Genomic DNA, 17,578 nt, shown 5'->3' with positions numbered 1-17,578 from the left:
AATGTAAATATACCTTCACTTATCCTCCTATAATCCAAACAATAGTTTAAACCCTACTCTTTACCCCCACCCCCCCACCCCCTGTGGCCTGAGTTTAAACATTGAGAAAAAGAAAAAAATAAATAAATAAATTTAAAAAAAAAAAACAAAAAAAAACAAACACTTTTATTATTTTTGAAGTTTAAATGCAGTCACCAGAAGTAAAAAGCTAACTTAGGTTATGAACAAATTACACTACGGTCACTTGACCGAATGTCACCACCATATCAAGATTGTAAAGTTGTGTTCAGTTCGCCTTGGCGTGATAACGTTCTGCAGTCTCATTTATCTACTTGTTAGCAACTGCCTTTTTTAAAGACACGTAGAAGTTTCAATTTTTTTGTTTGTTTTTATCTTATTTTTAATTTTTTTCTTCTTTCCATCTCCCTTTCTTCTTTTTTCCCTTTTTCTTTCTTTTCTTTCTTTCTTTCCATATATCTTCTCATACCTATTGTAGTTTCTTCATTATGCTCTCTCTAACCTCTTACACACAGAATACACAAACACTTCTACAAACTTCAACAAGAAAATCTAAAGCCAACTTTTGATCATCATAATTAATGCATTTAATTATTTGTCCATTTTTCTTCTGTTGTTCCTTTTGTGTTCGTTTTTTGTATCACTGGTTTGTTTGCCTGTAGCCCCCTGTTTTGTGCTTTATTATTTTGTTGTTTTCACACTGATCACTTGTATCCCAATTTTTAAAAGGAAAAAAATATATAAGCTTCACAGTTTTGGGGTGGGGTATTTACTGACATATTTTATTTCATATAACAAAACAAAGCTTGTGTTAACCACAGACCTTATTTCAGGCACCTACCATTCAAAAAACACTATAGGCTAAGCTTAACCTTTCTTGATGTATGTCCTCACCTCCTTTCATCGTAATCCAAGGAAGGTTCAGTGAATCCAAACCAAAATAACAGCCTATTATTTGCCTTCTCTCACCTTATCTGACATAACCTGTGTCCTGTAGTGGAAAAAAATGGCATTTCTGTGAAGCAAAATACTGAAATACAATCCACAGTCTCAATCATCAAGGACACACAATATCCCAGAGCGTTCCCCAGTTAGTGAGAAGGGAAGGCGGGAGGATGTGACTCCCTTCCTCGAGAGCTTGACCCACACAAAACAAGCGAGTGAGGAAGGTCTGACCACACAGGCAGACCAGACGTACAGACAGTGAAGCATGCTGTTTGTGGACATCTTCTCCTGTGGAGCGTTGATGCTCTGCTGCGCCCGGCTCTGTGCAGCCCTGCAGGTCTCACATGGACAGCAGCTGATGGACAACCCCGCAGTGACAGGTCAGACTCTGAACGTTTGTGCATTAATATTTATTCAAGTCTGTGAAATGTGAATTTTTGTATGTTTCTCCTGCTACTAGATTTAATCTGTTTATAGTGCATCATGTAATTTGTTCTCTTTTAAACGCAGAGCACACCCCTCCATCAGCCTCCACAGTCTCCCATCACGCCCCTCACAGTGCGCCGTGCTTTGTGGATGACATATTTGCAGCACTACGTGAAGGTGTTGGGAGCCACGGTGAACTCACAAACCGCAGTTTGGCTCAGTTTGGGATCTGCACTGAATCTGACAGCTCTTCAGTCTTATTACAGCTGGCTAAGGACACAAACAAAAACCAGGGAAATGGATTGGAGGTTTTGCATCCAGGTGGAGGAATCAGAGGTGTCAAAGATGAGACGGGAACTCTTGTGTTGACCTTTGACCTCTCACTGTCCCCTTTGCTGAAGGTGAACCCTGTGCTGCTGTTGGCGTTTGAAAGTCCGCTCACAGGACGAAACCTGGATATCACTTTCACGAGTCAGTCGCTGCATCCAAGCACACAGGTAAGAACGGTCCTGAAAACCTGTCCTGAACTTCCGTACTCTGTTGTATATTATTTTGTTTGTATCTGTTGGTCTCTTCTAGTCTGTGTGCATCTCAGGAGAAACGCAGTACATATTGCTGACAGGAAAAGCAACACAAGGCAACGTTCAGCAGACTTGGACAATTTCTGTTGAGACAAAAACCCCTGACATGAGTAAGATATGATACGAGTCAGATATCATTTCTCGTTTGATGTGCACTCTCCTCACATTTCCCCTCTTTGCAGACCAAATCCTAAAAGACATCCTCATTGGTGGAAAACCAGGAAGTAACACCAGCGTCACTCCTCTTCTGCTTTTCTCTGTGGAAAGAGGATCTGATACAAGGTTGTCTTTGCTCTCATGTTCCCCGTAAATGTCACCACATGATTGTCAGGGTGGTGCTCAGCAACATTTTTCACTCTCCTTCTCAGACATACACACGCCTCTTCACACACCTCCTTCTTCTGTGAGCTGAAGCGTTTCCTGCGTGACGTCCTGCCTCAGGACCACTCTGCGTCCTCTCCCCTCCAGCTGGACTCCCTGCAGTCCCTGCCTCCTCTCACGCTAGACTTATCCTCCAGCGAGACCCTGCTGGCAGGACTGATCAACTCCTCCTCCCCCACCATCTTCTCCTTCACCGGCTGTTGCTCCATGTTTCAGACGCACGATGGAGAGCTGGCCTTGTCTCCTGCGCTGCTGGAGGAGGTCAAGCGCAGGTTGGAGCAGACTGTGGTGCAGGTAATGGAGGTAATAATGGAGGAGGAGGTCGGTCACAGAGCTGCAGAGAGCCTGGGAAGGCTCAGAGATCTCAGTGCATTTCCGAAGACGGAACCAGCAGCAGGTGATGTGAACGAAAAAGAAAGCAGGCCCAGCACTGTCGATTTGTATTTGCTTTATTTTTTAACCTTTATGACATAAATTTAGATTTCTTTGGTGTCATGCTCTTATGTTACCACTTTTTAACCAATGCTTCTGTCACCTCTACAGCAGGAGGGAGCCAGTACCGTGCGTTCCTCCTGCTGAAGGCCCTACAGACGGTAGCCGGTGCATATGAGGTGCAGAGAGGACTGCGGGCGACCAGAGCTGGACCCAACAACCCAGCGAGAGGCAACCTATGTGGGCTGAGGAGCCTCACTGTGTCCCTTGAAAAGCGTGTTGTGGGACCAAACACTGCCAACATCAACAACTGCCATGGCTCCTGTGCTTTCCCCATGGTCAACACCAACAACCACGCCGTCCTGCTCAGCTTCCACATCGAGAGTGAGAATGCAGACGAGCGGGCGCCGTGCTGTGTGCCTGTGGCCTATGACGCCCTGGAGGTGGTGGACTTGAACGAACATGGGACGTACTTGTCCATTAAACCAGATATGGTGGCGAAGGAGTGTGGATGCCGTTAAAGCTGTTTTTGTCTTGGAGTGAAGTTGTGACATAAAAGATATTTCACAGATTTTCACTGACCACAGTCTGTTTGACACTTTAAGTGTCATTTAAAGCAGCTATAAGGAGTTTTTAACCAATTATGAAGCAGTCTCGATTTACATACCTGAGACCGTCAGCAAGAAGACTTGCTTTTTCTGAATCGTTATTCTTAAATGTATTGCAATTATGTACGGCACACAGACAGGAAGTGTGTTAGCATTTCCAGGCAAAGTTAAGCGGGATTAACACCTATGCATCAGCTCAGAGCCTACGCCGCAGCCTACGCCGTTCATACTCGTGCGGTGGTGTGTCTGTGTCATTCTGCAGTTACACCTCCAAAATACTAGTTGGCGGCAGGTAGAGTTTAATTGATTCAAAACACACATTAAACACACATTAAACATGGCTTAATAGAGACAATTTCAAACACAAGTACACAAATCAGCTTCACTATAACTCGCAGCATTCACAAAGCACTTGTCTTTATCTGGACACATTTTCCCCACAAATACAACATGCTAATGTTTTTAGCACAAGTCTATGGCATTTTACAGTGTATAAATTAGCCTAGTAGCTAGCGGACATTTCTTCTGCTCATATGACACCAGGGACAACGGCAACATTTAACAGAGGTAATGTTATAAAATTTGGCTCCATTACAACTCACAAAGCTCACCAACAAAACAACTGTCTTAAGCTGAACACATTTTCTAAACAAATATAAGATGCTAACGTTATTAGCACAAGCCTATGGCATTTTACATTGTATAAATTAGCCTAGCGATGAATGGAGATTTCCTCTGCTCATATGAAGCCAGGATAAATCACACACAAGACTTAAAATGCTATTTTTGTGGAAGCTTTATTGTCTTCACAATTTATTGTTTCTTATCTATGAAATAAAAGTAAATAAAAGCTTCGTTTCCACTGAGGGAAATGGTTTCAGCTTACAAAAATAGACAGGAAGTCTGTGTCACCACGACGTGTAGTTATGTTTCTGGGGAGGTGCCTGTCAGGCTACAGCGTAGGGTATGGTGTTGATTCAATGCAGACGTGGTTTATTATTGATGAACAGACACTAAAACAAATCTAACTAATACATCTTTCTTTCACTCGCTTCCAAAGTGCACGTGTTAGCCACATTAAGATCTTTATGTCACAAGTGTTGGTGGTCATGGGAAATGTGGTACTACCACTTTTGTCCACAGGGGCCGCCAAAATCAACACAAAATAAAAGCTCCTTGTAGCTGCTTTAGTTGTTACTTACCCTTCATTTATTTATTTATTCACACAGTATTAATACACTACTAGTAAATGTACGTTAATTCACAGGACTCACATATATGAGCTATACAGCTTCCTTTGTAAATGTTTTATTTTTTCTATCATCTAAGAGGTTGTTTTAACAAGAAGCCAGGACAAATATCTTATGATACATAAGACCACTGTTTGTGCTTTATTTTAACTTCCAGTTATCAATGAAAATAGTGCTTTAAAACGACCAAATTGTTGATAATTTCATGACTGATAAACATTTCTGATTAGGGACTGTTCTGTACTTATCAGAGCAGAAGGTTGGCTGACTTCACGTTTGTTTGTTTGTTTGTTTTTAATCTCGATCCCCCTCGAAGCTACAGATACATTTCCTTGAGCCTACCTGAGTGACTGGGGAAATATGCGTTACCCGTCCTCCACCATAAATAACCACATGTCTTTCATATTCACAGCAAATGTAGGTATGGAGCAATTTCAGGTTGTGATAAATGATGTCATTTTGGCAAATTTAAAGGAAAACATGCCTTTCAAACCCATAGGAGGGTTTTTGGGTCTAGAGGGTATATACAGTAAATACAAAATACAACCATTTATAGCTATACCCCTCCCCCCTCATAAGTAACGAACAGTCCCTTAAAACACATCCTGCCTGATTAATTAAATGGTGTTCTCTACAATACAAACAAAACATGATTAAATGTAACATTCTGTATCTTTATACCATTAAATACAAACTATATTGAAGATCATCTGTGTTCTTTATTCAGAAACCTGCTGTTGACATCTATGTTTCAGATCATACTTTAAGTTTTGGTTTCAGGACTGTTTTGCTGCCAATCGGCTTTTTTCTTCTTCTTATCAATCCAACTTCTTCAGATCCCCACCACCACATCAAGTTGTCCCATATAGAGAACTGGAGACAGAAACAACACAGTCAGGTTCAGAAGGTGATGCTTCAAGTACACATTTTATACAATCACATGAAAACAGAGCAGATGAAAATATCTTTATGAGTTTATTACTTTATCATACAGTCGCTTCAGGGATTAGATTTTACATTCTGTGATTTCCAGTATAGTTTTGTTGTACTTAAAGGGAAATCAACCCTTAAATAGAGTGATAACTTGAAATCATTTTACAGTTTTATTTGTGATTTTGTTCATATCTGACATTTAACTGATGAGCGCAATGACAGACTGTGGTGATGATGTCATACAGACCAATCCTGGAGCTGCTCCGCTGACAGTAAGAAATAAATAATCATGAGTAATCATAATCAGTTGTGACCTTGTAAAACACGAGTTGACGAGTGGGAACAAACGTTTTTGAAACTGGTCCAGTATTGAGTGTGAGGGCTGCAATGTAATGACTTGGGGCAATTGCACACCCTCAGTGAACATCCACTTAAAGTGCTAGTTTTTGCTTAGGACAGGCTCAGCTTATTATTATAAGCGTCTAACAACATTATGGAAAGTATCCTAACAGAGACAGATCCTTTTGTTTGACCCGAAACAGCCCCCAAATTTCCATCACCAAACCCACCAGACTTCATTTAAATAACCAGTCATTTAAGCGTGTGTAGAGCCAGCATATATTTTCACATCTGACTGGGTGAATTAAAGGTTTAATTCAACCAAACCAGAATTGGTGATTGTTGGAACAGTGGAAAGACGAGCCAAGGCAGCTTTTGTGAGTTTTATTTTGTTTTTGTGGACTTTGAATGAAATGTGTTTTATGATAATAAAATTACTGTTTATTTAAATGGAGTCTGGTGGCTTTAGCAATGGTCATATAAAGGACCTCACTCTTTAACAAAAAGGTCTATCTCTGTAGTGATTCTTGTCATTATGTTGTCAGACACTAAGAATAGAAATCTGAACCTGTCAGTGGCAAAAACAAACACTTTTAGTTGACAGAAATTCAAGGTGCACAACTGCCCCAATTGGTAACATTGCAGATGAATTTGCTGCTACCAGTTACAGCAGTCTGAACTGGACCAGTTTTAATAACTGGTATTTTTCAACCTGGACAAGTGACTAATGGGAAAAACAAAGTTTCCCTTTAAGGCAACACGAGCTTGTGTTGACTATGATTACTGATCCTATTCACATCCTGCACATGAGCTAAAATCAAATAATCTCATCATTGAGTGTAACAAATGTTCAAAGTGCACAAAGAGACAAAGGCCTCCTTGATTTGTGTAGCTCCACAAAAACGTCCTTCCTAACCCCTCAAATGAACATAGAAACTGACAGGTGTTGGCTACCTGTTACAGAGACAGACATTACCTGAGTTATTGACGTAGTTATTGATCCATCCTGCAGACTTCCCAAGAACGACTTTATACCCATCTCCTCAACAAAAGAGTCCATTGCATCTAGAAAACAAAATATATACAAGACACAGAAGGAAAGGGACTTTATTAGACAGCTGATGATACACTGCAGCAGTAGGGGTACAGTATCCATAGACCATACATGTTGCATATTGCTGCAGTGGTGCAGAAACAAACCCGGTCAAACTTCCTGTGACATCATGTTAGTACTCACCATGCAGTTCATTAACCCCTGAGCTCACGAGAACTACAACCAGTGCCAGCACTAGGCAGCGGTTCATAGTGAATCCTTTCCATGGATTTGGGACTTCACTCAAATTTTCGATGGACAGAATCCGGTCATACGACACTGTGGACAGACACAAACCAGTCAGGTGCCAGTTGCCTTAGAATACACTCTGTTGGTTGTTCAGGGTGGATGTTTGTCTTACTTATGATGTTTTCAGATGTTCCAGCTCTGCCTCCTGAAGTCCTTTATAAACTGAGGTTTAGATTTAAAGATGGATCCAAATGGGAAGCTGCAGGTTAAGATGAGAAATTCAGTTTTTGTCATGCATATAAATAATTGTCTTTGCAAAGTGTGTGCCTGTACTGCTATGTGTGCACAGTATTTCAGACTCTACCGTGTGTCATAGACTAACATAAGACCGCTTAAAATAGGCACCTGCAGCTAGTTGAAAATAACAAATGTGATTTAAGGAGATCAGTTTGGTTTTAAATAAACTTCTGAACAGAAAAAAATAAACTTACCTGATTTGACCCTTCAGTTGTGTCTCACCACTGAGGTGAAGTTTAATGTTGTGTTGATAGTAATTTCTGTTCTGCGGACACCAGAGACAGCGTCTCACACAAACTGCACCATGCTCCTGTGCTCTTTGACTGACAGGAGCAGATGAGAGGAGTTGAAAAAAGGAAAATGAGATTCAGAGTGTGCACTGAAGCTGTTCATATGTAGCAGTGTAGTTAGGCTACAGGTGGACAAGTGTTATCAGCATTAGCCAATTTTTCAAAAGAGAAAAATTACATGTGTGATGGGATGAAATAATAAAAATATTAATCTTGCCATGTTGGGGAAGAACAAAATAGGACTACTCTTTCACACCATACTAATGTGTTTAGTACCAGGAGTGGGACGTGACTAAATACATTTACTCAGTAGTAATGATAAGTGGTGTTGTCTATATTATTAAAGCAAAATGGAAATGTAATACATGATGATGTGAGACAGTATATTAACACAGTATAGTGTGATATAGTGCAGTGCAGTGCAGTAGACTATAGTATGAGTGTTAAGATATGGTATGAGGTGCAATGTAACAGTGGGAATAACATTAATGTAATCATAACAATATAATCTAGTTCAACAGTGTAGCATTGTACGGCAATTAAACAGAGTATCAGATGTATTATATTGCAATGTATTGTAATTTTAATAGTGGTAGAAAGTGACTCAGTACATTTACTCAAGCACATGTAGCTCATGTGGCCTACAGTTTGGAGGTAGCCAACTTGTACTTTACTTGAGTATTTCCATTTTCTGCTAATTTATACATTACTCCAGTACATGTATTTGAAAGCTTTAGTTACTTTGCAGATGCACAGTAACAATACAAAAAAAAAGCAAATAAATTATGATTTATCATTATAAGTTTTTGTATTGATCCCCAGGAAAAAAAATCATGAGCTACCCAACAATATATAAAATTGGCTAGTTAATAAGCTCCACCTTAATCAGCTGCCACATTAAAGCAATGAACACATGAATGCATCAATAATTATATTTCATTGTTTTAACATGCATTATACTAGAACTGGCCATTCTGCATAATGAGTACTTTTATTTTTGGTACTTTAAGTATTGATACAAATACTTTTGTACTTTTATGTTTCGTAAAACTTTGAGTGCAGGACCTGTAACACATTATTTCTACAATGTGGTACTGTTTTACTTACATGCAATACATACTTCTTATTCTACTGTTAATAATAAAGTATGGCATTGTGTTTATGGGTTTTTTATTTATTTTTTTGGTGTCTTTATAGAACATTGTTAACAGGCAGATGTTTTGCATGTCATGGACATTCACAGATTCCAGTGTGTAGTAAATGAAGTATAATAAACAAACAGTAAAACCAGTAAAGTTGATATACCTTAAAATATAACAATTTGCAATTACTTTTTTAGTTTGTCATCAGAGTTAATGTAAATCTATGCACAAACTGAACTCAATCAGAAAAAAATGTTAAGGTTTTGTAAAGACTTTGAGAATCTTGCCTTTGTGAAATTGACCAACTACAAGTATAAGGTTTGTTACTCAAAGGTTTGTTGTCACATCTGGATTTATTGTTAATGTCTCCGGGCATAATTGTTACACAATGTACAAACAACTTCTCTGTGTCTCGGGAAGGGTGGTGACAAAACAAATATTTAACTTTTTCTGGCTCATTTCCACAACAGGAACATTTAACATCTATGTCAATACATTTGTAAATAGTAGTGCTGTAGGCTGTAGTATCAAAGTATAGGGGTTTTTTTTTTTAGAATTTATAGAACATCTATGACAACATTCACATACTGAGCAGGGCAAAGAAATTGCCAAAGCAAACAGTAGTATAGAAAATAAATGTAAACATTTTATAATACAACACTGAAAAGTGATTACAAGAGGTGCTTTTAACAGGAAGTTGAAATGAGAATGTTATCATAAACAACAGAGGAAGACCAAAAAAATTTGTAATGATAAATTAAATTAAATTAAATTAAATTAAATTAAATTAAATTAATAACATACAAGGAGAATTTTTTTTTTCTTAGTTATCCAATACAGTGGAAATGTTTGTTGTGCTTTTTTCCCCATCAGCTATAAAGACTTAATGCACAGTACAAATTAATTCAAGACAAAAGCAAAGTTGGGCGATGATTTCAGGACTCTGTTCTCATGTATAAAAACATTTGGCAAACATATAATTTACATTACAGAGTTCTTCACATTTGTTTTTCAAGTTCATAGCAAATATAATATTGTCTTTAGAAATAGAATCTGTTGTGTTTGTGAATGTCAAGCCAAAATGTATGTATTACACTGCATGAGAAAAATATATGGTCTGATGTAATCACCAATATTAAAACATAGCCAAAGTAATTCTTTAGAAGGATAAGTGCTGTTCATAATTTTAGACAAGGCAAAGCAGCTTTATTTGTACGGCATATTTCATACTCAATGGCAATTCAGAATGGTTTACAGAGCAATAAGATATAAAACATAATAAAGGATACAGAAAAGAGTAAAGAGAAAAAAGATACAAAAGGTAAAATTATTACATAATTTACAATAAAAAAACACCATTAAAAATAGCAAAATTTCAGACAAGAGGCGCAAGGATAAAAATATTATTTAAAATTGTTTAAAATTGAGTATAGTATTAAGTATAGTAGAGTAAAGTTGAGTAATAACGTTAGTAGAGTAATAGTGGTAAAGAGGTTGATCAGGTGCGTCATATCTTCACAGTAACACGTCACGGTGAACAGGACACGCCCCTCTCAAATACTGCAGCCTGTCTGCTCGTCTGAGCCCAGCTGCGACGGGGAGAGGACAGAGCGAGCCGCTGGTGTGGACGCTGGCCGGATGGTTAAATCTAACCTACAGACGATTTTGAATAGTCATTGTTTTGTTAGAGAAAAAGAGAGAAACTTATCCGAGATGCCTGTTATCGAGAAACACAGTAATAAACCCGAAAGTGAAAGGTAAGTTGTCGCAATCGTTGTGAATCGTTACAAGCTAACAAGCTAAGCTAAATTTAAAAACCGCGGCCTAGCTGAGTGATACGGTATAATTCCTGGAGTGGCTAGCGCTAATCCCCGTGTCTCTTGTTTACATAACAGCACTGTATTTCAGTTGACGTCCTTTAAGTGCAGCGTCAGTCGCGTTAAGTGTGATACTTCTTATTTAAACGTCCTTACGAAGTCACAGAACTGTTTCCCGATTGTGTGACATCTACTTTTTAATTAAGCAATTCGATAAATTCATAGTCAATGTTGCTGTTGATGTACATGTTTTGTCTAGCTAAGCTAACGCATATGCTAATATGTGAAACGCCACCGGAATGCGTTAGCTAAAATGTTGAGAAGCTAACCAGCTAGCATTAACATTCCCGACTTAGCAATTTATGTAATTATGTCTAGCGTATATGTTTTAAAATACCTTGCGGAAATAGGGTTAGTAACTTAATTTTTCAGTTATTTGGAGCGGGTCGGCGTAACTGACATGAATGTCACCGCAGGGGAATTGCTAGCTGCGCTAGCTAACGGTTAGCGGTTTAGCTAACGTTATGTCACGGATGTTTTCATGTTTTCGGCGTTGCAGTGGAAATCATCTGTAACAATAACACCATACTATCTTAGTTATATTCCACTGTGAATTTAACGTTGGTCGTGTAAGAATGCACGATGCGTTTTTTTATTCTACTAGGTTATGTAAAGTTAGCCTGTTGCTAAACAACGTATCATTAGTTGACATGATGTCTGAATTGATCGTTTGTGGCTACACGGCTTGTTTTTTTCCGTTTCGCCCTCGGGCTCAGGTGCTAGCTGGCGTTGACATACTGAATCGGCGAATATGATCAGATGAACTAACGTGGTTTACAAGGAGGCAGCCTGTCGAGATAGTTAATCAACATTAATAACCTTTACTATGCGTAATGCAACGTAGTATTACATTAACTATTATACCAGCTATGGACCCCCGCGACGCCTTGTTTGTTGTTTTACTTAAGTAGTGATTAACTGGATATGTGAACACAAAGGAGGGGTCGATACCAGGAGATATTTGTCATGATCTTGAGAAACATGTTAGCGATTAGCCGTGGGGTGTTTCACCTCAGTCGTGTCTTGACAAGATTTGTGTCGAGGCTGTTTGTCGTGCTCTATAGTGAAGTGAAGGACTCGTAGGAAATTTCCACTGCACCGCGAAGGGGGGTGGTATGGGTAGTTTTGAGTCCAGTGATGACATATTGTACACAGAAGCTATTCATTGTTCAATAGGTGTATGATTATTGTCAGACCCTGTTTACCAAAGGGGTTTTGGGGCATCTGTGGCAATAACAGCATTGATGCTTTTACGTAACTCTGAAGTGGTAGATTGTTGAAGGTTGTGCAAAATATGTTCAGAGACTTACATGCAGTTGTTTTCTCCGTTCAAGCCGTAGCTTTTTTAGACACAAGCAGATGCCCTGTTAAACTGATACACCCACTGCTATTGATCTGTAGTCTGCTTTGAGTTGAGGCTGGTGAAACTGTATGTTTTGTATGTCCCCGTTTTTAATAGCAGATTTGCAGGTGAGAACCGAAGACAAATTTCTGCCTTTTGCATGCAAAAAGTAGACAGATTATTTTCTAGTTTGTTTTGTTTTGTCCATCTGAAGCAAAAACACATACCCCCAAAGCTTACATTGTGATATGCTCTCTAGAGATGTGTGGTCTTTTGTATGATATTCGTAGATGGCAGAGGTGCTGTTATGCAAGCAGAAGCTTGAGAGACATCGCTCATGTGACCAGGGCAGCTGTCTTTGCCAAGAAGACCCTGGGGCGTGAATGTGTGTTGCTGCATGCTGTAGGCATGGGGACCTCAAAGAATGCAGTTAACTGAATGGAGACATTGATTGAAAGCTTTATGCTGTGTGTTAGTTTTAATGCAGCAAGAGGAGGCATTGAAGGTTTTATGCCAAGATTGTAATTGGCTGTTTTACATAATCCGATAATGGATTTAGGGAGAACTTGTGTTAGTTTGCAATCTCCAGTGCCTTGCAAAATCAGGCGATAGGTTGGATATTGCATATTGGTTAGCCCGTGTTATGGGAGTGACAATGGTTCTCATTTGGTTTTCACACATCTGCTCCACATATAGCACAGCAGTGGCATTTGCGTAAGAGAGCCTCTGTGAGTGTCTAAGAGCGTTTGCGTCGCTGTGGCAGCGATGCTGCTGCTAATGGGCTGTGTTCCCTTCCCAATGTGAGCTCTGAGAATAGGCCTACTTGCAACACCATTAATGTATGCAGCCGCACACTGGGGCATCTGAATTAAAATGGCTGATCTCACTCACTAAACTGATGGTTGTCTGTGGTAAACTGGAACGATGTGGTTGTGCTGCAGAACCAAAGTAGGCTAATGGTTAGGCAAACAGAGCCTGACCCTCTCACAACCTTCCTCTAAGAATCATGTGACAAGCTTAAAGTTGCCCCACAGCCAGACAGTTCTGTTTTAGGAAGTAAGTCGTCACTCTTCTTACATGAACATTGAATTTTCCAGGGTGACAGTGATGATGATTGTGACTTTTTGACATTAAAGCAGAATTTTCCTTGAGGGTTTATGGTGAATATTTAACTGAAAGTTGGCATAGTAAATTAAAATGGGTCATCACTGTGGTCAATGTAACTCAAACCGCTCCTGCTTCCTCTCAGTTAATTAATATGCACGTCAACACGTCATACAGACGTGTGTACCAAAGATGAGGACATGAGACTTGTGCAACTTCAGCAAATGTTTTACTGTAATTTCACAGATGAGTCACTCAACAGTGTAACGTGGGCTAAGCCCTCTGTTTATAGAGCGAGTTTGGTTTGTGTTTGGTAGCAGAACTTCCAGTGAATACTCCACTTGTAATGGCTCCGTCTTTATGTGTGTTTGATTCCAGTATCTCCAGTCCCAGGAGGTGCTCCCGCTGTTGCAGTAACCCGTGTCCAGGGCCTCTGTGGTGCTCCTGATGCCCCTCTCCCACCCCTGAAGATCCCAGGTGGGCGAGGGAATGACCAGCGGGATCGCAATCTTTCAGCTAAGCTATTCTATTCTGTAAGTTAAACCAAATATTCTGTATAGCAATTTATCACTCTTTGACCTCAGTTAGGCGAATGATGTAATTGTTTTATTGAGTTATTATACTGCTGCAGACAATCACAGGCCATCTGTATATAACATCTGATTGTAACTGTAAAGCTAGATGCATAATTTTTATCGTAGTTGTCAGAGTGACAAATCAGCACATTCTGCTGGGCACACTACAAGACCACTTATCAAAACATTTTTGATAATGATCAGGATGTTGCAGACAAGGTTGGGATCTTTGGTTGGGATCTTTGGTTGACACATAAATGTAGTGTGCCAACTCCCAGAAACACATCGTTACATCGTGTAAGCTTGACCTATGGCTCGTCCTCTCTGCTAAAGGCACACATGTCTGTGGCGCTGAACCTGATACACTTGCTTTTTATCTTTACTGCTTCACACGTTCAGGCATTTGACACAGCTGCAGTTGTTTATCACATGGTCCGGATCAAGATTAAGCCACAGCCCTTCGCTTGGACGGCTCTGAATTGTTTTTGTAACTCTCGTCATGATTTTGTTTTCAATAATAAGATAATTGGCCTTTTTTCAAAATCAAAACTGCATTTCCTGCTGCATTCTGTTCGTCTGTTTTCATTCTTGATGTCATCCAGAATGAATGTATTTCTGTCATTTTTTCCCTCTGTCGTTTAGGATACTCAGTTGGTGGTTCTTGAGGAGGCTCCTACTGCCAACAGCAGAGTGCGCTTCTTGCTCTTTGAGCCCCGTCGCTCTGAGGGCAAGCACTGTGTCTGGAGGGCGGCGCTGAAAGGAGGGAACCTGTATGTTGAAATCCCTCCTGGAGCTTTGCCTGAGGGCAGCAAAGACAGGTCAGCAGACAAAACTTATTTTTCATTGTTTAAAAAGAAAAAGCTTTTGTTTGATGTTTGAATGACCGTAAGAATACAAAAGGTAAATTTTTGATTCAGTCCAAATGAAATGAATTGAAGATTTTGTCATATACCACAGTGAGAACATACCCCTGTCTTAATTTCTACAGAAAATTAGCTGTTGTATCAAATTAAACTTTCATGCTAAAAAGTACTGATGTGAATAATTATTTTCCTCTAATATTCTTTAACCCCCCCCCCCTCCTATAACACATTAACACTTTTTGTTTGCTTTGTTTCTTCACAGTTTTGCCCTTCTGCTGGAATTCGCAGAAGAGCAGCTGCAGGTTGATCACGCGTTCATCTGTTTTCACAAGAACCGAGATGATAGAGGTGAGGCTGTTTTATTTTTGTCTTGGTTTCTTAAACTCTTACACTCTTAAAATAAACACTCTGGTATAGCACCTGCAGTTTAAATGTGAACCATTCGAATGGTTGAGGCTGTGGTTAAGCATTTGTGAAATGTACAGTAATATTAGAAAATATACTTATTAGAAAAGGGGTGGGGGGTGAATTGTATGACGTGTGTGTAATTTTGTGTCACCAGTTTTCTATTACAAGGTTAGAAATGTTCTTTCTTCTTACTTGTTATGCTTTTTTGGGGGTATTGTAGTAGATAAATCTGAACCGAAACATAAAGCGGCAGCGAGTGTGAGACAGATAAAATAGGCACTACTTTACCACAGATGTGGTCACTCAAGTACAGGTGGCGTGCTGGTACAAACTGAGGAAGGAAGGAACTAACAAAAAACAGACAGGTCAAAAGCAAGAATCAAGCTTAAAGACCAAATATAGCTAGAACACCAACAGAATAGATTTTAGACGCAATTAGTTTTGGCCGTTTACATTAATTTTTAAATACAGCTGATATCAGATTTGAGTGTCAGCTGGTCACAATTGTGAACTGACCCACATGTGCAGAGGAACAATAACAAAGAGGTCACAAACAGCACGCTGTTGTATGGAAGCAAATACAGAAGCTACTGAAATCAGCATTTACTGTTTCATTCAAGTTGATGCGCAGTGGAAGCCAGCAGATTTGTGTGCTGATGATAACAAGGACGAAAAGAGCAAATTTTTGAATTATGTATTTTTGTAAAGCAGTGGTTGCTACTTCGTACAGAGGTGTGTGTGCATGTCGAGTTTGTCCTAAATTTCTTTAAAAGGTGTCTTAAAAAGCATTAAATTAAACTGCCTGATATCTGTAGGCACCCTGCAGCTTTTGGAGACCTCTTTGTCCTTTTTTTAATTTCTCCTCAGCTTAAAAAACTCTTAAGCCTCTTAAAAGCTCTCCTAACAGCCCCCCACCCCCCCCCCACCCCTCTCCTCAGGAGCTCTCTTAATTAGGACTAAGATGTTTTGCAAACAACTTTTATCTTTACCAGGACGCAGTCTTAACTTTCGGGGAAATTCTAAGATGTTTTCTAAGAGTTTTGTGCTCAGGAGGAACCAGGAAGCTCTGTGAAAACAGCCCCAGGTCTTTTCTATTTACGTGTGTTTGCATAATGTCTCTCCTCAGCATCCCTGCTGCGTACATTCAGTTTCCTGGGCTTTGAGATTGTGAGACCGGGTCATCCCCTCGTCCCCTCCCGCCCTGACGCTTTCTTCATGGCTTACAGCATCGAGCGAGACTCCTCCGATGATGATTAAATGACGCTGAGCAGTTACAAATGTTTGTTGTTCTTATTTCAATCCACACCCACACGTCTTTTATGATTCTTTTCAGGAAATGAATATATTATCCAAGTTCAGTATGGTTGAGGTTTCCTTTCTGTTTGTTTTAGCTTTACCTACCATGTGCTGTGTTTCATTGATATTTGCACTAGGGTAAGATGTTAATATACCAGGAATGTAAAGCAAGCGCCCACATAATATCTGGGCAACGTGTCCTCACCACTGTATTACCTTCCATGACGTGTAGTGCTGACTTCCCTATTCTCCCTCCCCGAACACCCTGACGATCGTCCCCACAGTGTAATATTTATGATCAATTTAAATTCATCTTACTCATGTAAGTAGGTATGTTTTCATAGTATCAGTTGATTCTCCTGTTTATATTGATTTTTTTTTATTGTGTGCATGATTTTCATTTGTTGCTTTGATTCACTTGATAGAAATCTGCATGTTGTAACTACTAAATAAAAGTGCTCACCTACGAGAGTGGAGTCTGTGCTCTTTGATCATACAGACATGCAGCCTGTGAAAGCTGAGGTCTCATATGACGTGTGTCTGACCATGTGTACAGGGTAATGTGTTCACACCTGGTGTATATGACTGCTGTGGTGAAATTATTTGTACAAAAAAAAGTGGCGTGAAGACCTGGGAAGGACGGGGAAGTCCAACCTGGCCTCACTTTGTAGGACTCAACCAAAGAGTTCAAACCTTCATACATAATGTTGACCTGCTAACTCTAAATAAATATTCAAATGCTTTTGATGTCAATTCAATGTGTTTAATCCCAGTATTTCTGCGCAGTTGCAGATTAAAATTAGGCTGCACTGATATTAGCATTATACAATTTGTAGAATTAGATTCCAGTGGTGGCTACATAAGATTTTCTTTAATGACCTATGACCTGCACATATCCAATATTTCCAGGGGGTTGTGAAGTCCAAAAATCAAAGTATATTGATTAAGGTCAGATGTTATTTTTTCACAATTCTCAACATGTTTTTTATGTAATGACATTCTGCTTAAATCCATTTTTGTTGGCGTTCAGCCTTTCAAAAATAACACTTTAACTGAAATCGAAAAACTTTGCTCTCGTTTGTGACATTCCTACCACCTCTCTAACTGATATAACTGATAATCAGGTGCAGTCTGTTTTTTCCCACCATTTTAGTTTATTTTTAAGTACTTGTCATACTCCTATTGTTAC

General features: G+C 39.4%; 2 protein-coding genes and 1 long non-coding RNA gene across 3 annotated transcripts; 2 read left to right on the top strand and 1 right to left on the bottom strand.

Annotated features, from left to right (window-relative positions):
• Positions 1-1,122: 1,122 nt before the first annotated feature.
• Positions 1,123-3,354, top strand: amh (anti-Mullerian hormone). Its single transcript, XM_078168684.1, has 6 exons — positions 1,123-1,321; positions 1,479-1,886; positions 1,969-2,080; positions 2,153-2,252; positions 2,339-2,748; positions 2,898-3,354. The coding sequence occupies exons 1-6, from the start codon at positions 1,229-1,231 to the stop codon at positions 3,302-3,304; spliced, it is 1,530 nt and encodes a 509-aa protein (XP_078024810.1). The 5' UTR covers positions 1,123-1,228; the 3' UTR covers positions 3,305-3,354.
• Positions 3,355-4,577: 1,223 nt separating this feature from the next.
• LOC117253659 (uncharacterized) lies at positions 4,578-7,825 on the bottom strand. Its single transcript, XR_004501414.2, has 5 exons — positions 7,687-7,825; positions 7,368-7,454; positions 7,151-7,285; positions 6,890-6,978; positions 4,578-5,514 (listed from the first exon to the last, which is right to left on the bottom strand). It is a non-coding gene; the product is annotated as an uncharacterized LOC117253659 (long non-coding RNA).
• A 2,660-nt stretch (positions 7,826-10,485) lies between these two features.
• On the top strand, positions 10,486-16,858 carry oaz1a (ornithine decarboxylase antizyme 1a). The gene is given in 6 exon segments (XM_033622482.2): positions 10,486-10,681; positions 13,626-13,692; positions 13,694-13,780; positions 14,465-14,640; positions 14,948-15,033; positions 16,220-16,858. Coding segments are annotated over 6 exon segments (666 nt in total). The 5' UTR covers positions 10,486-10,562; the 3' UTR covers positions 16,351-16,858.
• Positions 16,859-17,578: the final 720 nt, after the last annotated feature.

This window comes from Epinephelus lanceolatus, chromosome 6 (genome assembly GCF_041903045.1).
Source record: "Epinephelus lanceolatus isolate andai-2023 chromosome 6, ASM4190304v1, whole genome shotgun sequence".
Classification (NCBI taxonomy): Eukaryota; Metazoa; Chordata; class Actinopteri; order Perciformes; family Serranidae; genus Epinephelus; species Epinephelus lanceolatus.
The sequence above is the reverse complement of the archived record's forward strand: the minus strand, read 5'-3'. Positions and strand labels throughout refer to the sequence as shown.